Source organism: Ovis aries, chromosome 6, assembly GCF_016772045.2.
Source record: "Ovis aries strain OAR_USU_Benz2616 breed Rambouillet chromosome 6, ARS-UI_Ramb_v3.0, whole genome shotgun sequence".
Lineage (NCBI taxonomy): Eukaryota > Metazoa > Chordata > Mammalia > Artiodactyla > Bovidae > Ovis > Ovis aries.
Genome location: NC_056059.1, coordinates 16,346,460 through 16,372,475, shown reverse-complemented (window position 1 = coordinate 16,372,475; position 26,016 = coordinate 16,346,460). Strand labels below are relative to the sequence as shown.

At 41.2% G+C, this 26,016-nt stretch overlaps 1 protein-coding gene across 1 annotated transcript in view; it reads right to left on the bottom strand.

Annotated features, from left to right (window-relative positions):
- COL25A1 (collagen type XXV alpha 1 chain) overlaps window positions 1-8,770 on the bottom strand; it is a 497,004-nt gene extending 488,234 nt beyond the window's left edge. Inside the window, exons 1-2 of the mRNA XM_060416804.1 lie at window positions 7,858-8,770; window positions 6,711-6,780 (exon numbers count right to left, since the gene is read on the bottom strand). Of these exons, the coding sequence (XP_060272787.1) occupies window positions 6,711-6,780; window positions 7,858-8,154 (367 nt within the window). The 5' untranslated portion in view covers window positions 8,155-8,770. The remainder of the gene's footprint in view (window positions 1-6,710; window positions 6,781-7,857) is intronic.
- Between the last annotated feature and the right edge of the window lie 17,246 nt (window positions 8,771-26,016).

Genomic DNA, 26,016 nt, shown 5'->3' with positions numbered 1-26,016 from the left:
GATAACATAGAGTGATGTCATTTTGATGAGTGTCTAGTGAGGCTCCCCCTGCAGAAACCAGTGTCCCTTGAACTGTATGTAAAAGAGTCCTGATTCTGGTGTATTCCCCACTAGCCTTCCGTTCACCTAATCTTGTCAATGAAGCAATGCCCTCCTTCTCCATCCCTAAACCTAATCTTGACATTCAAACATGCCAGGTAGTTGGCTTTGAACACTTACAAACCATCAGAAGCACAGAGGTCATCAAGGTCCTGAGAGGCTACTTGTACCTATACATTCTTCAGTTGAGCTGGAAACAACAAACCCCTGCACAGAATGTATACCCTTCTCTTAAATAACTCCCAGCTTGAGGAAAGAAAAACAGAATTACTAAAGTAAGAAGGCGAAAAGAGTATTTGAAGGATTTGCTTCTCAATGACTTTTAGACAAGAGAAATAGAAGAGAAGCTGAAAAACAAGAGAACCGGCTTCAAGAGGTAATTTGTCCTCCGTTCTTCAGGAGACAAGGCATTTTGTCAGCTGTCACTGCTGGACCAACTAGAAGTGTTACATTCAAACGGCTGTACTCATTAGGACTGAAACCATTTAACATGAAGGCTTGGAGGCACTCACATGTCACATTGTATTGTTTGGCCTGAGTAGAGGAGGGGAATGCCTGCTAGTCTCATTTAAATAACATTTATGGCATTTTAATTTGCTTGCTTTCTGCAAACCGCGTCTGACTATTCTTTGCCTGACATAATTGAAAATCTATACATTATTATGTCCTGACTTGATTCACTCTTTCCATTCATTTTGTAGCCGGTAAAGAAAAATGTACAGCATAAGTGGAAAACCATGTTAGTAGGAAATACAGTTTTATATGATGAAGCGAATTTATGTTAGCAAGGTAATTGAAAGGTCTTTTCATATGATGGGAAAGGACGCACGACCTTAAAATTACAGGTAACATTTTTCCACCCCAGATTGAGAAGTTGCCACAAGAGGAGTCACTAGAGATTGTGGCATTCATATTTCTGAATCAGAAGTATTTCTACCTACCGACATCTAATATGACTTTGTGTCCAACCATTTCCATGGACGTGGAGGGTATGGAAGGACCTCAGAAATTATGGGATAAACCTTTTTTATTTCTAGTAGATGACTAGATATGCTACACTACTTCATCATAACCTGTGAATGCAGGGGAGCCCGATTCAGTGGAACTTTTCAGTACCACCAGGTAGGAAGTTTCAACTCTTCTTCGGCCCAAATCTCACTGTTTTCCGAAGAAATGTAGAGAAACAGATCACCATGCTATCTACCACAGCCTTTTATATACCAAAGGCACTTTTTGTTTCAGTTGGATATCAGTATAAACCAGCTATCAGTGTACCTTCATCTGGCCATAAATTCTTGGAAAGACAAAAGCCAGGTGTATTTTTATCCATTGCTAAAGTCCTTATTTGTAATCAGAAGCCAGATTTTCTCATGTTATAAGTTTCTCCTAATATGAAAGTCTCTTTCCGCATGAAAAGGAAAGAAAATCCATAGTATTAACAGAATGGATGAAATTTTGGTCACGTGCTCCAAAGCACACTGTACTTTCTCTGGGTTGTACTTGTCAGGCTGGTGAATTCAAGTCATTTCAAAATGTCTGTCATCCTCATTGAAATGTAAGTGCCATGAGGGCAGATATCAAGTCTGACTTGTTCATCAGCCTTTTCCCTGTGTCAAGATAGTTAGCACACAATAGGCTCTTCATACCTGGAGAACTGATAAATGCCCTTTGAAATCATTCTAGTCCAACACTGCTATCTGGGAGATACGAAAATAGAGTCTGTAAAAGTCATTCTTGAAAGTGATTTCCCTGAGATTGTATAACACATTAATGGCAAAAGCAGGGTTAGAACTCTGGGTTCTTTTTTTTTCCCCACTATATTTTTATCAAAATTTTGTTATAAGAGAATCTTATTCAAAAATAAGATTTAAGAATAACCTAAATATACTCACTCCTAAAGGAAATCAACCCTGAATATTGATTGGAATGATTGATGCTGAAGCTGAAGGTCCAATACTTTGGCCACCTGATGAAAAGAGCTGACTCTGGAAAAGACTCTGATGCTGGGAAAGATATAGCGCAGGAGGAGAAGAGGATGATAGAGGACCAGATGATTGGATGGCATCACCGACTCAATGGACATGAGTCTGAGCAAGTTGTGCGAGACAGTGAAGGACAGGGAAGGCTGGTGTGCTGTAGTCCATGGGGTCGCAAAGAGTCGGACATGACTGAGCAACTGAACAACTCTTTGGGACTCCCCCAAAGTTCTCTCACTTGCCAGACATAATAGCTTCAGGATTTTTTGTTGAACTAATTTACAGATCTACAGTCCATGACCCCAATGACAAATAAGCAACCCCTTGATCAGAACAGGCTCTCTATCTGAATATACCAGGGTCTATCATTAAAACAATCCTACTGGTAGATCCTGATTGCTCCTCCAGAAATGCTGTCATGAAGAAAGTTCACTATCAGTCATCACAATTAGAACTCTGGATTCCTTATTGCCCATTCACCTTCTCTGTCCATTTTGCCACAGAGGTTCTTTTCTCTAAGACTCTGGGCAGGCAACACAACTGATGAGTAACGTACAGAAACCTTTGTTATCTAAACACCATTTGTTTATCTGCCTGGTTCCCAGTGTTCTTTATAAGTTGGAACACAGAAGCCTTCCCATAAATATGCCTGATCTGTACATACTTGATGTAAGACTCTAAGAACAGAACCCCAAATGGTATTCTACAGCCATAGGAAAGAGCCGATTTATTCTCTCCTATGAGGGTCAAGCTTTACAGGGGCCAAGCCACAGAAGTCAGCTGAATTTTCATGGTTCAGCTACTGCTAAATCAAATATTCTGCTAAACAGAACTCTAATTTGTATGGTTTTAAACTTTTTATTTTGAGGTTTCTTTAAAGCAAATATTCAAAAAATAGACCTTCTCCTGAGCACCTGAAAAAAGTAAATGTGAATTTTGGGGAATGATGAAGTGATCTAAAATTGGGTTGTGGTGATGGCTTCCCAGCTCCATAAATTGTTTTTAATTTTTTAAATAATATTCTTAAATACTATAAAATATACTTCAATAAAGCTGTTAAAAAATAAGCATGAAAATTAGTCAAAGCACTTCTTTTTGTAAATATCTGGTATCAAAACTGCAAAGACATTCTTTATTCCCATACTCTTTTAAGCCGTGGTTCTATCCACTACAATCATGATTTACCTACAAGGTCAAAAGCTTTTCCTAGAATTTTGGTAAAAATAATTTAGTAGACTAATATAGTATCTATAACATCTTCACTGATGTAGCACCCAGAGATACTGACTCACTTGATTATCTGCATAAATGGCCTACAGATATGTTTGCTTAATTAAGCACAGTGCTCTCATCCAAAACCTGTCATTAACTAGCCGTGGGATTTTGAGTAAGTCATACATCTTCAGGTCTCCGTTTTTCCATCTATATCCCGCGTCCCCATGGACCAGATCAGAGTCAAATAACACATAATATATTAAAAAGAATAGTAACTGATATCATCTAATGAATAGCCACTAATATGCCAGAATTTAGGTAAACTATCAACTTATGAGGAAAGTAATATTAGTCACTTTTTTTTACAGATGGAAACTGGAACATAGGAAGGTTCATTAGTCTGACCAAGGTAATACAGTTACTTCGTAGCAGACCTAGGATTCCAATCCAGAGCTGTTCAGCTCCAAAACCTATATGCATCCTCAGTTCCTCATTAAACTTTGTGTTTGACTCAGTCAGATGTGGGCATGAATCCTGACCTTGCCTTTACCATGTTAAGTTAGTCATCTTCTCTGAGTCCAGTTTCTCCACCTGTAAAATGAGGTTACTAATACTTAACTCTTAGGGTTGTTGTGAAGATTAAATGCAAGAATGCTTCCCCTACAATGAAAAACTGTTTGACAATAGTTTATTATCAAATAAACTTTCCCTCAAATTTTCCTTCTTCTGTTAAAAAAAAAAAAAGCTTTCAGTAGACGTGCAGACATAAGGGACTTGTGGACACAGGCGGGGAATGGAGGGGGAGTTTGGGAGGAGAAGCGGGGGTGAGTGGCGAGAGGAACACTGACGTCTCTACACTACCAGGCACAAAGCAGACAGCTAGTAGGCAGCCGCTGCAGAGCACCGGGAGCTCAGCTTGGTGCTCTGTGATGACCTAGAAGGCTGGGATGGGGGAGCTGGTGGGGAAAAGGCTCAAGAAGGAGGGTCTGTATGTACACATATAGCTGGTTCATGTTGTTGTACAGCAGAAACTAACACACATTGTAAAGCAATTATACTCCAATTTAAAGAAGAAGAAAAAAAGCTTTCAATTCTATGATTGTTTGTAGCCTACCTAGATAAACCTCACTGGTATTGAATTCTATCAAAAAGTGAACACAAATAACACAGCAGCCCTTTGCTATCAGTCCTTGGCTCTGTGATGGAGACTGTCAACAAGAGTGTCAACTTCAAGGGGTGGGCATCTCTCCACAGGAACTGAGCTGAGGTCACAGACTTGTCTCACTCTGCCCTGCAAACAGATGTCTGGGTGACAACTCTTAGTCACTGCAAACAAAGGGGAAAGCCAAACCAGGTGGGAAGTGCTGTATCTCCTTTCTAATCCTCTTGGCCAGCCCATTCCCTAAAACAATATCTTGCTGACCATAACTCAAAATAGCTGGTTTCCCCCCAGGATACTATTTTCAACATATTGCCTTTATTTTGATGCTGTCTAATTCTTGCACAAGTAGAAGACAGTGTTTTCTATAACAGCGATTTGTCAGCAAGAAAGCTGTCTAATTCTGTGTATTAGAATATGCACCTTCAAAAGTTTACCTCTGAAGTAACCTGGTGAAAACTGGTGTAATGTGGAGCTCTAGTGGTGGCAAGAAAGTAAAGCAGCCATCCTAAGACCCAATAGAAATGCCAAGGAAATCACTTACTTAATTATTATTACGGTGAAATGGCCGTTTATAGTTAAATCACGTTTAGAAGAAAAATGATTCCAAATGATCATCCAAGATTATCTCAGGTAAACTCTAAATGTAATTACTTTCTTCCAGATTGCAAATTAGACCTCAACAACCAACTCACATCAAACATCATGAAGAAGTTAAAACCCCTAAAAAAACAGAACTCGGGGGCTGTGGTTGTCACTTTTCTACTCTTTACCAAGTTCACTAAGAGTCTCATTAATTAAATACTAAGCATTTTTCACACAGCTAGAGAGAATATTCTATACAGAAAATGCTGCATTCTGAGTGGTATGATCAGTGAAGTCCTGTACCAACTGTCTTGGGAATTTAAATAATCCCTACAGGCTGATGAGGTTGTTGTGGGCTAATTCCTGCACTAGAAAAGTGCCTTCCTTGAATTTCTGACTTCTGAGATGTTTCCCAACTTTAAACAACCAAGAATGAAACATACAATGTAAACATTAGTGCTTTGTTTTCCTGTTACCTAATTTATATGCCTTCCCAATTGCAAGGGCTTCATTTTCCAAAAGTACAGCTCCATTAGGGTCGATAATATACCACAATATAAACAGTGAAATTCTTATGACATACAATCAGGAGTTGACATTTGAAATTTCTACACATGGTACCTGGTTTAGCTGTGTCAAAACAAATTATCATGAGGCAAAAACCTCAGAATGTGAAAAAAAAATATAGGAACTAGTCTTTCCATACAGTGTAGGTAACTAAGTATCATATTCCTGAACATGAAAGAAAATGTGAGACTTACTTTCCTATACATGATGATAAAAGAAACTAATTTGTTCAGAAATACATTAACAACATTTATCTGAAACAAAAATCTCAAGACTCATGGGAGTTTTTCATGACTTCTTTCAGCTGAAGCCACTAGATACTTTCCAATGGACATATTCCAAAGGCTTCTAAATTGTAGGTTTACAGAAGACTGACCACCAAGCCTCAGAGGTCTGTGAAGGAAGATTTAATGATTACCCAGAGATTTTGATTCATTGATGTCTTTCTCCTCCCTCCTTCTACTAATATAGAAGGAGGTCATTAATATAGTTCCCTAAAGCCACACAGAAAAATGGTTAAAATGTAACAGCCTTTTCTGAGAAGTCATTGAGAACACAGTAGTTCATAATGAGAAGCTCAAGATAAAAAACTAATTTCTTTTCAGTCCTCATTGCTATAGGATAAGAGAGAGAACCTTTCCTATAGAAAATAAAAGCAGGCAAAGAAGTGAAGGTGGTTTGTTAACATGATCGTCCATCAAGGGGAACAAACAGAAATCTGTACTAATGCAGTATCAGCCACTAAGGAGTTCAAGTTTAATGCTCTCTGCAATCCTTCTCACTATAGATAACAAAAGCAAGTAAAACCAAAGAATAACTTTGAATCTGTGAAACTAAGAACTTTGTCTTTGGACATCATCTTGCAGGTATTTTCTCTGATGAAGATCTCTATCTTCTTTGCTTTCCCTTAGCAAATCTTGGTATGCTGCTTAAAATAATATTTGTGGCTTTATCTGCCATTCTTTTACCCAGACATGTTGATTTTATTAAAGTAAGTTGGGTCTGCATTCTTTCTTTACTATTATTACAGGTAAATTTGACAGACATAGGACCTTTGTTTCAAAATGCTCTGCTATGGAGGAAACCTTATGAAATAAGTTCCATTTTACCTGCCGGGCAATTGCATTCTGAAGGTGCTTCTCTCGCGATTCTTATTTTAGCCATGTGTTCATAGGACTTCTGGAGGAAAAGAAGAGGTATTAACAATCATAAGTAGCATTGCAAAGAAATGGATTCTTTAGGGACTCTGGCTATATGCCTGATTTACCAGCCTGCAAAACTAGCGTTTACATATGTATTTGGTCTCTAGTCAAAAGGCAACAGTACCCAAGCCCTAAAAAAAAAGAAAACGACCATTGAGATGGCATCAAGACTGTGGGACTTGTAGAACATCGTTCTTCATTCTTCAACTACCATCTCCCTCCCTCTCAGCTCAGGCATATGCGGTCATTGTACAGTCAGTATTAACATGCTGCAGTTTTAGGTAAGCTAAGAGTTTTAAAACAACCAATATTTTATACATAAATGTCAACTACTTATCATGCTGTGCTGCCACTACTGCCAACAACCTCTCTATTGGAAGAGCAGGTCCCAGAAAATCCCTAACTGTACTCTAAAGCACTCCTGGTTTTGATGAACATAACACAGATTCCTTTCAACTCTCAACTCCAATGGCTCTGCATTCACAAACACCCATGGCATTGAATCCTTTACCAAAAATAAATAAACAAGGCGACTATTTTTTTCTTTTTAAACATTTAACATGAAAACATGCAATGCGTGAAGTAATAAAATCACATGTAGTTATTTCACTTTTAAGAGTAATTTCCAATCCTATTGCTATGTTAATAACACAAATGACCTTAACCTTCTTATACTGTGTGAAGGATCTAACAGACGTTATCTCTGCAAGGAATATTCTCACAACATTGGGAAAGATCCACACACAGCTTCAGAAACTAGACAGAGCTAAAATGCCAGCGTAGGTGCCATTCTAGCCACCTTTCCCCCTTTTAGACTTCCATATATGTTTAGCATGCAAACATTAAGAAGAGTAAGGGAAGATGATACAGAGAGGGTGGTATGAGAGGATGTGCACATACAAACATATGCTACGGCAAGCGGAGATGGTGGCCTAACACATATGTGTACAGAAGCCATACCACATCTGCACACAGTGAGGCAGAGGTTGGTCATGTGCACAGAATCACGACTGTAAGATGTTATCCACGTACAAAATACCCCAGCCTTTCACACCTGAGCCAGAAGTCGCTCCACTTTCTCTTGCACCATTGCTTTGAGCTGATCCACACACTCAGGCAGCACACGGATGGAAGGGTCTCCTTTGGCAGACTCGAGGGCAGCGATCCTCGCCTGGAGGTCGTTGGTTTTCACCCCCAGGTACACACAAGACATCACGGCCACCACCGACAGGAGGGTCGCCAGGGCCGCGCATGGCGACACGGGGCGGACACAACGCTGCCCGGCTGGGCTCCGGTCCTCTGAGCCCGGCTCCCGCCCCCCGCCTTTCCCTGCTTGCTTCTTCACCAGCATTGTGGTGGGGTCGGCTGTCTCGGCTTCGCCTCCCACCCTCTAGCACTTCCAATAATCTTGAAAGAAAAAGGATGATTCCTGCAAAGTTCGTCCCGATAGCTGCACAACTAGTTGGCGGAGTCGGAGCCGGAGCCGGAGCGCAAGGATGGATCAGCGCCGAGAACCGCAGACCTGGACCATCCTCCGCTTTCTTCTCCCCTCCCAGCTGCGAGGGAAACGCACCCTCAGTCCGCGGACCGGGGGCGATAAGGTAAAATCCAGAAAGAAACCCACACCCCCGGTGTCCCTCCCGGCCCCTCCGAGGATGGGGACCTCCTCTGAAGAGAGCGGCCGCGCGGGGTCCGGGGGAGAGCGGCAGAGGCGCTGCGAGGGGCCGCCGCTGACCCTTGCCACAGAGCCCCGGACCTGTTGCGCCTGTTTCCCTTATTTCTACCTATTCGGTGTTTTATCTCCGTTTCCCACCTAAATTCAGTTCCAGGCAAAAAAGGCTGACACAGACCGCGAGAGCGCGGTGCAAAAAGGGTGGCCAAGGGGGCAAGAGCAGAGAGGAGAAAGAAATACCCAAGGAGAAAACGCGAGTCGCGAGGCCCGAGCCGCGGCCGCCCGAAGTATCTCCGCAGCCCGGCGTGTGCGAGCCTTAAATACCCTCCGGGATGCTCGTGTATGAGCGCGCGCGCGCCCCGACGAGCGGCGTCCCTCCCCCGACCCACTCCCGGCGAGCGGCCTCCAGCCCGCGGCTCCCGTGGCAGCGCGCCCCCCTTCCAGGGGCGGGCGGAAGCCCGCCTGATTAGCATAATGCATTCACCTTCGCCCAGCCCGTGGGCGGGGCCGGGAGAGCCCCGGAGGGCGGGCCGCGCGGGTGGGAGCCGAGCCGGAGGTCTTTCATTAGCATATGGATGCAAATAACTGGAGCTGCCAAGGCCATTGGAGAGCCGCTGCGCGGACCCTCCCTCTGTCTCCGAGTAACTTCAGCGTCCCCTAAGGCCAGTTCGCCCCGCCTGGGCCGGGGGCCGAGGCAGGGTCGGCAGTTGGGGGACGGCGATCCTGGCTTGTTCTGACTCGGCGCCGTGCCCCCTCTTTATCCCGGTTAATTGTGGAGAAATGGCCTCCAGGAGGGAAGGGGGGGAAGCAGAAAGCTCTAGCGCGCTATGTCTTCCCTCGGAAGCAGTGGCGGGAGCTCCGGCAATCCCGTCTTGGAGCAGAGCCTTCTTCCCTCCTCCCTCACCTTCCCGCATGCCTGGAGGCCGAGTGTCTGGCTGGCGCCTGAAGTACATCTCCCCGCTTCCCTTGTCTTCCCACGGCCGCACGGCCGCCTCCGACTCCGGAGGCTCTCTCTCCCCTCCCCCAGTTTCCTTCTGGGTTGCTGGGGTTGAGCCTCCTCTCCGCCCCGAGCTCCTAATCTGTACTAGGGCGCTAATGCATTTTCCCGATTCCCTGTTTTGTGGGGCTGAAGAAGGGAGTGTTGAGGTACACACGTTTCTCAGAATTTCTGAAAGGACTGAAGAATGAGGTCAGCTTTTCCTTTTACCTGTCTCTCCTCCTGCTGAGCCCTCTGGATCAAATTACAAGTTCTCCAGGGGGCTTTTTGAAAGTAGGTAACAAGCAGCATTTCATATCTAATCGACTTCAAAGAAAAAAACAATTCTACCTCCTACTCCAGAGTTCCTTCTTAGCTCCTTCTCCCCACGAGAAATATAACATCATGTGTTTCATATCTTTCTTAATCAAGATTAATCGGCAAGTTGTTGCTCACTCTTGTAAACAATCAACAAAATAGTAAAGTGATATGTCATAAATGTAAACAGGTATTGCTAGGTACAACGGCTTCCCAGGTGGCTCAGTGGTGGAGAATCTGCCTGCCAGTGCAGGAGTCGAAGGTTCCATCCTTGGGTGGGGAAGATCCCTTGGAAAAGGAAATGGCAACACACTCCAGTATTCTTGCTTGGGAAATCCCATGGACAGAGGAGCCTGGTGGGTTACAGTCCATGGGATTGCAAAGAGTTGGACACGACTGAATGACTGAACAACAGCATTACTAGGCGTGAAGCAGGGTAGACATATTTCAACAACCTCGCTGATGGCAGGCACAACGTTGAAAAAATTAGGGTATAAAACCCAAGTCAGAGGAAAACAGTGAATTCTGCTACGAAATCGAAAGCCTAATTCCTTACATTTGCATTACACAATGAATTACACAGTAGTTCTCATAGAGGGGCTCCACACTTGAAACATCAGTATCTTCTGAGATCTTATGCAAAATTCAGATTCTAGGCCTTCACCGACCATCTAGAGCCTCTCAGGTGGTGCTAGTGGTAAGAACCTGCCTGCAATGCAGGAGATCTAAGAGATATGGGTTCCATCCCTGGATGGGGAAGATTCCCTGGAGGAGAAAATGGCAACCCACTCCAGTATTCTTGCTTGGAGAATCCCATGGACAGGAGGAGCTTGACGGGCTACAGTACATGGGATCTCAAAGAGTCGAACACACCTGAGGCAACTTATGCACCCAAAATCTACTGACTCAGAAACTATTACTAATAATCAGAAACACTGCAGCCTGTATTTTAACACGTCTTCCTAATGATTTTGAGGCACACTAAAATTTGAGACCACTGGAGTAACACTTGGCAAAATATTTTCAAATACATTTTTTCATTTAAAAGACATAATCCTGTGACACAAGGAAGAAATTACTGGCTCCATTTTAGATATAAGGAAACAATTTTCAAGTCCTATTTAGCTGTGATTAAACATGCTTCAGTATTCTTGCCTTGAGAACCCCATGAGAACAGTATGAAAAGGCAAAAAGATAGGACACTGAAAGATGAACTCCCCAGGTCAGTAGGTGCCCAATATGCTACTGGAGATCAGTGGAGAAATAACTCCAGAAAGAATGAAGAGACAGATCTAAGCAAAAACAGCACCCAGTTGTGAATGTGACTGGTGATGGAAGTAAAGTCCGATGCTGTAAAGAGCAATATTGCATAGGAATCTGGAATGTCAGGTCCATGAGTCAAGGCAAATTGGAAGTGGTCAAACAGGAGATGAAAAGAGTGAACATCGACATTTTAGGAATCAGAGAAGTAAAATGGACTGGAATGGGTGAATTTAATTCAGATGACCATTGTATCTACTACTGTGGGCAAGAATCCCTTAGAAGAAATGGAGTAGCCATCATAGTCAACAAAAGAGTACTTGGATGCAATCTCAAAAAGGACAGGATGATCTCTGTTGGTTTCCAAGGCAAACCATTCAATATCACAGTTATCCAAATGTATGCCCCAACCAGTAACGCTGAAGAAGCTGAAGTTGAACGGTTCTATGAAGACCTACAAGACCTTTTAGAACTAACACCCCAAAAAGATGTCCTTTTCATTATAGGGGACTGAGATGCAAAAGTAGGAAGTCAAGAAACACCTGGAGTAACAGGCAAATTTGGGCTTGGAATGAGGAATGAAGCAGGGCAAAGACTAATAGAGTTTTGCCAAGAAAATGCACTGGTCATAGCAAACACCCTCTTCCAACAACACAAGAGAAGACTCTACACGTGGACATCACCAGATGGTCAACACTGAAATCAGATTGATTATATTCTTTGCAGCCAAAGATGGAGAAGCTCTATACAGTCAGCAAAACAAGAGCAGGAGCTGAATGTGGCTCAGATCATGAACTCCTTATTGACAAATTCAGACTGAAATTGAAGAAAGTAGGGAAACCACCAGACCATTCAGATATTACCTAAATCAAATTCCTTATGATTGTACAGTGGAAGTGACAAATAGATTCAAAGGATTAGATCTGATAGACAGAGTCCCTAAAGAACTATGGACAGAGGTTCCTGACATTGTACAGGAGGCAGTGATCAAGACCATCCCCAAGATAAATCCAAAAAGGCAAAATGGTTGTCTGAAGAGGCCTTACAAATAGCTCTGAAAAGAAGAGAAGTGAAAGGCAAAGGAGAAAAGGAAAGATATACCCATTTGAATGCAGAGTTCCAAATAGCAAGGAGAAAAGAAAGCCTTCCTCAATGATCAATGAAAAGAAATAGAGAAAAACAATAGAATGGGAAAGACTAGAAATCTCTTCAAGAAAATTAGAGATTCCAAGGTAACATTTCATGCAATGGGCACAATAAAGGGCAGAAATGGTATGAACCTAACAGAAGCAGAAGATATTAAGAAGAGATGGCAAGAATACACAGAACTATACAAAAAAGATCTTCATGACCCAGTTAACCACAATGGTGTGATCATTCACCTAGAGTCAGACATCCTGGGATGTGAAGTCAAGTGGGCTTTAGGAAGCATCACCATGAACAAAGCTAGTGGAGGTGATGGAATTCCAGTTGAGCTGTTTCAAGTCCTAAAAGATGATGATGTGAAAGTACTGCACTCAATATGCCAGCAAATTTGGAAAACTCAGCAGTGGCTACAGGACTGGAAAAGGTCAGTCTTCATTCTAATCCCAAAGAAAGGCAATGCCAGAAAGTGCTAAAACTACTGCACAATTGCACTCACCTCACACACTAGCAAAGTAATGCTCAAAATTCTCCAAGCCAGGCTTCAACAGTACATGAACCAAAAACTTCCAGATGTTCAAGCTGGATTTAGAAAAGGCAGAGGAACCAGAGATCAAATTGCCAACATCCACTGGGTCAACGAAAAAGCAAGAGAGTTCCGGAAAACATCTACTTCTGCTTTATTGACTATGCCAAAGCCTTTGACTGTGTGGATCACCACAAACTGTGGAAAATCCTTCAAGAGATGGGAATACAGACCACCTGACCTGCCTCTTTAGAAATCTGTATGCAGGTCAGGAAGCAACAGTTAGAACTGGACATGGAACAACAGACTCGTTCCAAATAGGAAAAGGAGTACGTCAAGGCTGTATATTGTCACCTGCTTATTTAACTTATATGCAGAGTACATCATGAGAAATTCTGGACTGGATGAAGCACAAACTGGAATCAAGATTGCCAGGAGAAATCTCAATAACTTCAGATATGCAGATGACACCATCCTTATGGCAGAAAGCAAAGGACAAAGAGCCTCTTGGTGAAAGTGAAAGAGGAGAGTGAAAAAGTTGGCTTAAAACTCAACATTCAGAAAACTAAGGTTATGGCATCTGGTCCTATCACTTCATGGCAAATATATGGGGAAACAGTGAGAGACTTTATTTTCTTGGTCTCCAAAATCACTGCAGATGGTGACTGCAGCCATGAAATTAAAAGACACTTGCCCCTTGGAAGAAAAGTTATGACCAACCTAGATAGCATATTCAAAAGCAGAGATATTACTTTGCCAACAAAGGTCCATCTAGTCAAGGCTATGGTTTTACCAGTGGTCATGTATGGATGTGAGAGTTGGACTGTGAAGAAAACTGAGCACCGAAGAATGGATGCTTTTGAAGTGTGGTGTTGGAGAAGACTCTTGAGAGTCCGTTGGACTGCAAGGAGATCCAACTAGTCCATCCTAAAGGAGATCAGTCCTGAATATTCATTGGAAGGACAGAAGCTGAAGCTGAAACTCCAATACTTCGGCCACTTGATGTGAAGTACTGACTCATTGGGAAAGACCCTGATACTGGGAAAGATGAAGGCCAGGGGAGAAGGAGACAACAGAGGATGAGATGGTTGGATGGCATCACCGACTCAATGGACATGAGTTTGAGTAAGCTCCGGGAGTTGGTGATGGACAGGGAAGCCTCTTGTGCTGCAGTCCATGGGGTCACAAAGAGTCAGACATGACTGAGCAACTGAACTGAACTGAAACATATTTCCAATAATAGCTCCCAAGGCATGGGTACAAATTTTTTAACATGTCAACTCTTGCAGATTTCCCAGTTACCTCTTTTACTGTTCCTTAAGCTTCTTTTCAGGCTTTTCCTCTGCCTATTCTCTAACTGTCAGTGTTCCTCAGGACTCTATCTTGTGCTATCTTCTCTTCTAACTCTGTACACTATCTTCAGTCTTGCTGTCAGTTACTGCATTTACACTGATGAGAGATAAACCCATATTACAAGCCCAAACCTCTCTCCTGAGCCATATAACCATTTCCACTTGGATGTCCTAAGCAATTACAACTTCACCTGCATCTTCCCTCCAAACCTTGCTCTTCTTCCTTGATTCAGTGAATGGAGCCGCCATTCACCCAGCATCCTGAAACCAAAATACGCAGTAAATAACCCTTGACTTCTCCCATGTCCTCCTCTCCCTGCTGCTGCTGCTAAAGTCGCTTCAGTCGTGTCCGACTCTGTGCGACCCCATAGACAGCAGCCCATCAGGCTCCCCCATCCCTGGGATTCTCCAGGCAAGAACTATCCACCTAAATTCCTTCAGTACTTTCTATCATCCAAAGGGTGGAAACCCTGTCTTATACGTCAACACCTGATGTCTGTCATCTCACCTTCCTCATTGTTCATCTTTCCCCTCACACTCTCCATGCCAGTTGCTCTAATGAAGGTAAAGAAACAAAGAGTATGAGGAACTTTTCTTTGGGGCAAGGCACCATGCTGTTAACATTTAAATAAAAAAGCCATTTTCTGTCCTGATGGAGGCTGACAGTAGGTCACACATTTAATTAGGGTGATGTAATGTTCTTATACTATCCTTTGTGGAAATTGGCCATGAGAAGGTATATTAACAATTCTTAAATGAACCAACAAGGACCTATTGTATAGCACAGGGAACTCTGCTCAGGGTTACGTGGCAGCCTAGATGGGAGGGAAGCTTAGAGGAGCATGGATACATGTTACCTTACTTGACAAAATGGATTGCAGGTGTGAGAAGTTAAGGCTCTTGAGATGGGGAGATTTTCTTTGATTATGTGGGTGGGCCCAATGTAACTGCAAGGGTCCTTATAAGAGGGAAACAAGATTTCAGAGTAGGAGGAGATGCAGAGGTCAGGGTGATGTGAATGCTACCTTTGAAATTGGAAGTCAAAGCCAAAGTCTATGGGCAGTTTCTAGACACTGAAGAAGTCAAGGAAAAAAATTCTCCCCTAGAGTGTCCAGAAGGAATATGGCTTTGCCGGTTCTTTGATTTTAGGAGTTTTTATTATCAGAAATATAATTAATGTTTGTATTGTTTAATTCACTGTGTGTGGTAATAATAATTGTGGCTACAACAGATAATCTGTTAGAAACTAACAGATTCAGAGTCACAAGAAATCAGTCTTTATCTGTGACAGCTTCATAAGCGGTATTGTAAACAGCAGAATGCCAAGCAGGCCCCACAATAACAATCTCTTTTGATGCATTCTTGTTTTACTGACACACGCACTGGGAAAAAAATTGGAAAGATATGTCTTCTCCTCTCTCATGCAAAATTAGGATACCCTCTATTAAGGCATGTTAAGCAGTAAAATATGTTCTATTTCTTTGATACCTCCCATTGGTGCAACTCAAAAAGAATCAACTAGTCAAGCTATTCAATCACTCTCATCTCTCCTCCTTCTAATGCTAGCCTAGCCAGCATCCTGACCCAGGAGACAGCATTTCTGCTACAATTCCTGTTACCAATGTTCAGGCCCCAGAAAAAAGAAATAAACAAAGACTTCTGACAGAGAGACACGGTAGGAAGTTAAAGTAAGAAAAAAAGGTGAATGTAAGAAATACAAGATAAAGAGAAAAATTGAAGATAGAAGGAAAATATTTTAATGTAGTTAAATGTGTTCATTTTTTTTGAAAAGGCGGGGGAAGACATAATCCATTCCCGTAGGCTTCTAAGAGGTTTATCAATAGAGGATATATAGCAGAGAGGTGAATTAACACACACTCCAAATTTTGATGTCTTACTTGTATTTAGAAAGATTCTCTGACCAAAATAAGGCATTGAATAATCATGTTATGTTATTTTTAGATATTATTAGATGAGAGAAAAATATTTGTTTATTTAGAAAATATCTCTTTTTAGCACTGTTAATTTTTGAGGTTAATTTGCCCTCCAAAATCCCATTTCTCTCTGCAGAGTCAGTTTTATGTGGTTTGCTGTTTTTGTTTTGTTTTGTCTTTAGAGAGGAGGTGAATTTTTTCTTAAACCTTAAATCATGTGGGATTATAATCTCACTTTGGAGACGGAAATGGCAACCCACTCCAGTATTCTCGCCTAGAGAATCCTGTGGACAGAGGAGCCTGGTGGCGTTGCCGTCTATGGGGTTGCACAGAGTTGGACACAACTGAAGCGACTTAGCATGCGTGCATGCATAATCTCACTTAATGGATTTTCCCCGAAATTTGCCAATTATATTGCTAATTCTAATAAGAAGCAACATTTCATCAAACTTACCAAATCAACCGACTTTTTGTTATAATGCTAAGTAGACAAAACATGTTTGTAGCATTGACTCAGATCGTGGTTACAAGTCCAGACTCCAAGCCAGACAGCCTAAACCCATAATCCAGCTGTACCATTTGATAGCTATGTAATTTGGGGTAAATTGCTTAACTTTTCTGTGCCTCAGTTTTCTCATCCGTTTAGTATGCCTCTATAGAGCATACTTTTGGTATGGTTCTCAACTTTCAAAGTTGAGTGGGTCTCCGCACTGCACGCTGGAATCACCTGGACTGTCTGGAGCTGGAGCCTGACTGTCGTTTGCATTTCTCGGCTCTCGTACCTGTTCCCTCAGGGCCTCTTCCTCTTCACTTAGCTTCTTTGTATAGTCTTTCTGGGCTTCCCTGGTGGCTCAGCAGTAAAGAATCCACCTGCCAATGCAAGAGACACAGGCTCAATCCGTGAATCGTGAAGATCCCCTGGACAAGGAAATGGCAACCCACCCCAGAATTCTTGCCTGGGAAATCCTATGGACAGAGGAGCTGGGTGGGCTACAGTCCATGGCGTTACAAAAGAGTTGGGCTTGTCTTAGGGACTAAACAACAAAAGTGGTCCTTTCACATGGTCTCTCTAGCAGGGTAGCTAGGCTTCTCGAACAGCAGTCTTCTTTCTACCACATTTTAGTGGTTAAAGCAAGTCACATAGCTAGCATTATTTCTAGTGGGGGTTGGGGGGGACTACACAGGGCATGAATACTGGAGGCAGGATTCATTGGGGGCCGTCAATATAACCACACAAGGAAAGTATAGACACTAGAGATGTGAGGGACAATGAAAAGATGCTGAGATGAGCGGATTATAAATTCCATGGAAGATTTACTAGAATCAGTCTATTCAAACCAGTGAGATGGAAAATTAGCAGGTGGCACCTGAGGAGTGGAGTATTTGATATAAGGCATGTTATAAAGTGATTGGTGATGGCAGTGTCTGGGCAGTGTTTCTCAATCCTGGTGTCACTTTGGAAATAATGATGCTCAGGTCATATCCCAGGAGGTTTTGATGTAATTATGCTGGAGAAGGACTATCATTGATATCATTTAAAAACTCCCCAACCCATTCTAATTAAGCGCTAATTCTGATTCTAATTGAGGACTACTGATCTAGAATACGACCTTGGAGGCAAATGGTAAGCTGTACAACAAGATTATTAGGTTAAATAAAATACAGAGACACCAAGATATTTGAACAATCATCTGCATGGGCCTTGAAATCATTTTTTGTTTTAATTTGAAAGGAATAGTGATAGAGAATGGTGAGCTGAGGGCTGAAATATTCAAGGAAAGAAAATGAGAAACTCCTCATTTCCATTTTGTGGAAAATGGACATTAACACTGACATAAATGGGGAAATATGCCCCCTCAAATTTATTAATACATAAAAAGTTTACAGTTTTAGAAAAATAATATATAGTATCACTTAAACAATTGAAAATTCACGTACAAAAGAATAAAACTGGATCCTCCTTCATACTGGATTAGCCTGAAATAATGAAAGACTTAAATCTATAAAGTCCTTGGAAGAACCAGAGGAATAAACCTTCATGATCTTGGTTTGGATAGTGATTTCTTAGATACACTAAGCAATTCCACAAACAACAAAAGAAACAACAGGCAAATTGGGCTTCATCGAAATTTAAAACTTTTGTGTTTCAATGATCAAAATATGAAAAGTCAGTCCAAAAATGGTAGAAAATATTTGCAAATCGTATATCTGATGAGGGACTTGAATTTAGAAAATACAAAAACTCTTATACCTCAATAATAAAAAGACAACCCGATTTTTAAACAGGCAAAAAAAGCCTGAATAGACATTTTTCCAAGAGGACACACAAATAGGCAATAAGTATGTTACATGAAAACATACAACATCATTAACCATCAGGGAAACATGAATTAAAACTGCACCAAGATTATCACGTCACACTCACTAGGATAGCTATAATAAAAAGACTAATAGTAACAAGTGCTATCAAAGATGTGGAGAAATTGGAACCTTCATTCACTGCTAGTGGAAATGCAAAATAGTACAGACTTTGGAAGAATGTGGCAGTTCTTCGAAAAGGTAAACACAGAGTCACCATGTAACCCAGCAATTCTACTCTTGGGTATATCTGCAGAAGAAATGAAAACATATGTCTACAGAAGAACTCATATGGAACTAGAACTCTATCCCACATGACACAGCTAAGAGTTCACATGCCACAACTAAAAAATAATAATAATAAATAAAAAGTTAAAAAAAATTTTAAATAAATTAAGTCATCAAAAGAAAAGATGCCATATATTGTTTCAAATTCAAAGGCAATCTGAGTATTTAAAACTTGGTTATGTTTTGGCAGTTTCTTAAAAAGTTATAGAATTATCATGTAACACAGTAATTCTACTCTTAAGTATATAATGAGGAAAAATGAAAACATCTAGCCACACAGAAACTTGTACATGAATGTTTACTACGTATTTATAATAGCCAAAAAGGAGAGGCAACCCAAATGTTCATTAACTGATGAAAGCATAAGTCATTATATATACATGATGTATGCATAATGTACCATAAAATATTATGCAGCCATGAAAAGAAACAAAGTAGATCTATAACTTGGATGAACCTCAGAAACATTAGGCTAAGTGAAAGAAACAAAACACCAACAGTCACATATTGTATGACTCCTTCTATATGATATGTCCAGATTAGGCAAATTCATAAAGACCAAAAGCAGATTAATAGTAACCAGGAGATGAGGGGGAGGGGAGAATGGGCAGTGATCACTAACAGGCACAGAGGTTTTCCTCCAGGGTGATGAAATAGTCTTAGAACTAGGAGGTGGTGGTGGCTACACAACAGTGTGAATAAACTAAATGACACTGAATTGTATACTTTTAAATTGGACTGCAAGGAGATCCAACCAGTCCATTCTGAAGGAGATCAGCCCTGGGTGTTCTTTGGAAGGAATGATGCTAAAGCTGAAACTCCAGTACTTGGGCCACCTCATGCAAAGAGTTGACTCATTGGAAAAGACCCTGATGCTCGGAGGGATTGGGGGCAGGAGGAGAAGGGGGCGACCGAGGATGAGATGGCTGGATGGCATCACCGACTCGATAGTGAACTCCGGGAGTTGGTGATGGACAGGGAGGCCTGGCGTGCTGCGATTCATGGGGTCGCAAAGAGTCGGACATGACTCAGCGACTGAACTGAACTGAACTGAAATGGCTAATTGTGCATCGTGAATTTTACCTCAGTTTTTAAAAACAGAAAAAAACTTGGTTATTAAACCACTTTCCATTAAACCAAGTATTCAACAAAATGCAAACATCAAAATCATCAAAATTTAGCATCTCATTCATAAACCTATCTATCACAGACATGTATAAAAATTGAAAGACAATATTACAGTTAGAATTTATAGCTAAAAAGAAAAAAAAAGTTAACAAATTTTATTCAATTATCCCAACAGGACATGTCTGATATGTTGTTCCAACACCCCTAAATAATCATTAAAAGTAAAAGTGCTTGTTTGTGAAAAGCAATCATTTTCCTCAAGCATGTTGACATTGCAAAGAATATTTGAGGTCTCACTTTTTGAGATGTTATTTACTATAATGAACAAGGGATATGTAGCTCACTGCTAATATGATAGACATGTTCTTACTCTCGTTGCTAATGTGTCTGATAGACATGTGTTTACATAAATTCCTAGAAGTTAGTATTAGATGAAAATCATTACAAATGGGTAGAGCGTGGCATCAGGAGGGGTCTGGCAGTAGGCTACAGGCAAAAAACCAGGTAAGGTATGTATTTTAATCACCTCATTAAGTTTTTCAGACCACTCATTATATAGTCATCTATTACACATCTCACACCTGAATAGGAAATTTCTCTGACTGGAGACTCCAGGTCTTACACCAAGACTGATGAAAAATACAATTTCATCAACAAGTTGGCAGCTCGTCATGTTATCATAGCAACAAGTCCAATTCAGGGAACCTTATACAATCTCAGCTTCACAAAGTTCCTAGAATGATTGACTGTTTCTTTTCAGTAACCTTTTTCTCAACTAAGTAACCTTTTTTTCAAACACTTTTTTAATGACAGCAGATGGTGAATTTCTAGAAATTGCAAGTTAAAATACAATGCATACAAAACTTATCTAGAGAACCATTAGAAAAGCATCATTACAAAAGTAAATCTGATTCAAGTGGCTAAAGAACTCAAGCCCCATATTTTGATAATTATTGATATGTGAGTCTCCGAGGTCTCCATCTCTTTTCCAGTTCTACCCCACCTATGGGTCTCTTCCTCCTTCCCTCTGTCTCCTTCTACTCAGTCTGAAGGCCCCCATGAAGAATAAAAGATGTATCTGTTCACCAGCGTGCGCTCTTACACTCCCTCTGGGTTCTCAGAGCAATTCCCCATTATTTTGTTCAGCTTCTGATGTTCTCACATGCGTAGCTGCTCCATCACATCTGACTCTTTGCCACCCTATGGACCGTAGCCTGCTAGGCTGCTTTGTCCATGAGACTCTCCAGACAAGAATACTGGAGTGAGTTGCCATTTCCTCCTTCATGGGATCTTCCTGACACAGGGATCAAACCCATGTCTCCTGCATCGGCAGGCAGATTCTTTACCACTGAGCTCTAGGGGAAGCCCCTTGATGTTCTTAATAAGATGTTTTCTCTATTTTTTCAGATATTTTAGTTTATTTTACCAAAAAAAAATTGGAATGAATTATCATCAACGGTAAAGCGTCTGCCTGCAGTGCGAGAGACCCAGGTTCGATCCCTGGGTTGGGAAGATCCCCTGGAGAAGGAAATGGCAACCCACTCCAGTACTCTTGCCTGGAAAATTCCACGGACTAAGGAGCCTGGTAGGCTACAGTCCATGGGGTCTCAAAGAATTGGACACGACTGAGCGACTTCACATACATACATCACTGAAAGTGGAAATCCCAAAATGGCTTTCAGATACTTGTTTTTTGGCAAATTATGTTTCAGCAAATGGGCCCCACGTAGTTTTTTATTTCCCCGGACTAGCTTTGCGCTTGTATTAACAAACACTTGTCAAGCCAGCACTGACTGAGTGTTGCTCTATTTACAGTTCAATAGAAAACCACAGAGAAGATAGCAAACTGAAAAAAATGCAAGCCGTGCCATCCAAAGAATGTATCATCTTGGGGGGGGGGCATCAGACATGTGTGTCAATAATAAAAGAGTGAAGGAGGAAGGCGAAGTACAGAGAACGCGAACTGAGTCTGGAAGGAACAAGCCTCGGGATTACAAATTGGAACCGAAACGTCATGTTCTGCGAGGACTATAAATCAAAGGTCTCAGAATGGTAGGCCACAGGCTGAATGCGGCCCACAATCATGTTTGGTTTGGCCCACATGGCATTTTAAAAATAGGAGGTTTCCCATTAAAAAAAAAAATCTGGATTTCCATCTTCTAAAAACTCAGAAGATCTGGTAACTGTTTTCATTGCCAACTGGCAGCCATCAGCTGGGGCTAAGTAGACGCTGCATCCCCGGAGAAAGATTAATTTTTCCTGCTGGCCGCATTTCCCATCAGTCCCCCACCATCACCCTTCACACCCTGCGTGTTCACTTTCTCAATCTAGTGAAAAACGTCCTATAAACGCAGCATTCAGCCCTTCTCCTTGCCATCAGTGAATTTTAGACCCTCAAATCCACACCCCCTACACATACACGCACACACATTTTAACCCTATTTTTCTCTATGAAAAATCTAGACAATAAGGCCTCACTGCCTCTGCTGTCAGTCATTTAAAGAAGTGTCCCTTCTGTAGATATATGAGTTTGTGATCTCTGTGTATTGATCCCGCACCCACAGAGATGAAGAAAGGGCGTATTTCAAGATCCACCACCCCTTGGTCTCCCCTTAAGAGAAAGACACCAGGCTCTCTTTGTCATAGACGACTGGGGAAAGAAGAGACCGCAGCTCACACTGAAGGATGATCAAAGGGAAGCAGAGGCTGCGTGTGCGGGTGGGGAGAGGTGAAGGCTGGCCACACAGAGAGAGGGAGGGTCACCCTAAAGAGCTCCATTCCAAGGGCACAGGAGCCGTATTGTGCTGGTCTTTGCCAAGGATGAGCCAACCTTTCCTGTTAGAGAGATATCCCACCACCTCCCTCTCCTTCTGATGGCTTCCTGTAGATGTGATCCAGCTCTCACAGATGAAAAAAAAGGGACCTAGTGGGGTGGTGAGGATGGCCTTCTCTTTTTTGGTAAGAGCTGAGTTAAGGAAGACTTACAGGTACATTCACTGAGATTTCAAAGCATTTTTATGTCTGACGGCTAAATATAGTTGACAGGATAAAACTGAATACAGTTTGAAGTCAGGCTAACCTGGCCTTGACCCTGGCTCTGCTCCTCATCACCGTACACATTTTCCTCTAAGTTTCAGGATAATTGTGAGAATTAAACAAGAGTGTAGATGTAAAATGTTAAGGACAGTGTCTCATATACAAGTACAAGTAATTGTTAGCTTTTATTATTGCTTCACTTTACCTGGGATCCATAAATCAGTTGTTGTTGTTCAGTTTCTAAGTAGAATCCGACTCTTTGCAACCCTCCTTGCAGAACACCAGGCTTCCTTGTCCTTCTCTATCTCCTGGAGTTTGCTCAACTCATGTCCATTGAATGGGTGATGCCATCCAACCATCTCTCAGCCATAAATCAGTGGGAATTTTATTTGAAGTCTTTTCCAGTTTCATTATAACTCTGCATCAGAAAAAGACTGGGAATGAAAAAAGTAAATAAAATCTGGTTTACTGGGACTTTGCTGGTGGTCCAGTGGTGGGGACTCCACCTTGCAATCCAGAGAACATGGGTTTGATCCCTAGTCAGGGAACTAAGATCCCACATGCTCTCTGGAGCCCGTCTGCCACAACTGGAGAGCCCCTGCCACAACAGAAGAGCCCACATTCCACAAGTAAGACCTGATGCAGCCTGATTAATTAATTTTTAAATATCTGATTTGCTTGTTGCACCATGTTTTACATGTAGAAGTCAGAGCATAGTTTGAAAAACAGAAGGAAATTTACAAGTATAGGGCGTGACTATGTGATAACTGATTTATAAATAAAATGGGAAGTCATGAAGTCACATCATTTTGTTTTCTAGCCTTCTCTATAAACCTTACAAAGTTGCCCAGGCCTCATGCATGGGCAAGAGAACTTTAAACCCACTCATGGTTTTGCAGGCCCTTCATTCTAAACTACCATGTGATATTCTGTTTCTATATCAACAGTTTGCTTTTTCAACTCTGGCATTTCCTCTTGTCTTCTAGTCTTATTTGTCCCTGTTCTTTTGGAAACCATATCTGTGACTACTCTGACTGAAGCTTGAATCTCCTCAGATTTTCTGAATACTAATGGTGAGTCTATATTATTATTTATCACGACCTCAGGTTTTATCAAAATACTCACTGTATTCCCTTAAGTGATCATAGACTGGATGCACTGACCACAACACTCTCCTAATTTTTCTTCCCTTTTGAAGAAAAGGGAAGTTCTTCCCTAAAGTTCTTCCCTTAGGGCTTGAGTCCCCAAGCTTCCATGAGGCCTATACTTATTTGAGGATGAAAGTAAATTTTTTATTGAAAGTTAACATGTATCCAAATATAGAAAACTGCACAAATCAAAAGTGTCCGGCTCCATAAATGCTCACTAAGTGAACCCTGCTGGGTAACCTATGCCCAGATTAAGAAACAGGCACAACTCGCTCTGCCATTCCACAAAGAGCTGAAGGCTGCTTCTTTTTAACTTTCTATAAATGGATTCAAACAGTACAGACTTGTCTTCCCCTGACTTCTTTGCTCAATGCTATGTTTCTGAGATTCCATGCAGTATCCATATTTATCCCGGTTACTGTATCCATTGGGTTGGCCAAAAAGTTAGTTTGAGTTATATCTTATGGAAAAACTCAAACTAACTTTTTGGCCAACCCAATATTTCTATGCTTGACTATAACACAATTTATTTATCCATATTACAATTGATGGATATTTAGGTTGGATGCAATCTTTGGCTATTACAAATAGTGTTTCTATAACTTGCTTGAGTCGCTATGCATTTCCGATGTGTGTGTACCCAGAAGATGATTGGTTCATACGTCTTGCAAATGCTCGGCACTAAGAAATACTGCCATACCATTTTTCAAAGTGGGCACAGTTGACATTCCCATCAGCTATGTATGAGAGTTCCAGGTGCTCTACACATGCCCCAACACTTGGTATTACAAAACCCCTTTTTAAAAATATTTATTTTATTTGTTTATTTGGCTTCACTGGGTCTTAGTTGTGGTATGCGAAATCTTTATCAGTATGCAAACTCTAGCTGCTGCATGTGGGATCTGCTTCCCTGACTAGGGGCAGAACCCAGGCTCACTGCATTGAGGGAATGGAGCCTTAGCCACTGGTCCACCAGGGAAGTCCTGCAGAGCCCTTTAAAATTCTTTTTAATATGTGCAATTTTCAGTTTCCCATCCCACCCTCTATGCCAGCCCTCCCAGTAGCCTCATCTTAGCAGCATCACTCTAGTAATTAGTATTTACATTAAAACTAAATTCACCCTTCTAGTTCTGGTACTACTGTATATGCACATCAGTGAAGAAATGACATCATATAGTCTTCTTAGGCTTCCCATAGTTATTAATAACTTTCCTAACTTAGAGCTGGTTGTTTAAACAGTACACAGTATGTACATCTGATGCTAGTGCAGTTGAATAGGCAAATTTTATAAAACTTCTGCTTCAAAACTCTTGCTGTATTAGGTCTTAGAATCTATAGAATCCTTTAAAATGATTAAAAATTAAAATGGATTGGAAGGAGATAGCAATATTAGAGACTTACTGCTTTATAATAAGTATGACTTCAGTACCATAAAACTAGAGATATAGAGTAAAGGATTAAAGCTTAATGCAAATGCATGATATCAAGTCCCTCTAAGATCTGCTTCTTATTAAACTAAACCAAAAGAGAATTCTCTCACATTCTTCTTCCTAAATGTAGTTCCTTTTGCTAGGAAAAAAAGATCACGTCAGTACTGACGCATTCAACTTCTGTCTAAAGCATTTCTCAGTGCTAAACCCAACTTTTTCCAAAAGCAGAGGAAAGATAAGACACTTCAAAGAAAACACTTCAAGCAAGACATTTTTTTTTTATTTCCAAATCCACTTTCATCTTCATTTATTCATCTTTACTTAAATATTTGAGAACCTTTTTAATACACATAGAATCATGAGGACTAAGGTAAAGGATTACAACATGCCTGGTTTCAAATAAGGTATGGCTTATAAGACATAAGTGGTAAATACTCATAAAGAAAACTTTTATTTGTAACCATTCACTTTTTTCTATGAAGAAAAACATCCTTGGTTTTCTATCTCTTCTGGATAAAGAGCTTTATTGTTCACTTGAACTACTGCAAAGTAATCACAAGGTTTCTTCCAGAAACAATTTCTCCCTTGATTATGAGATTTCCATCTACTAGTTTGTGTACCATTATGCATTTTCTTAAAAATTT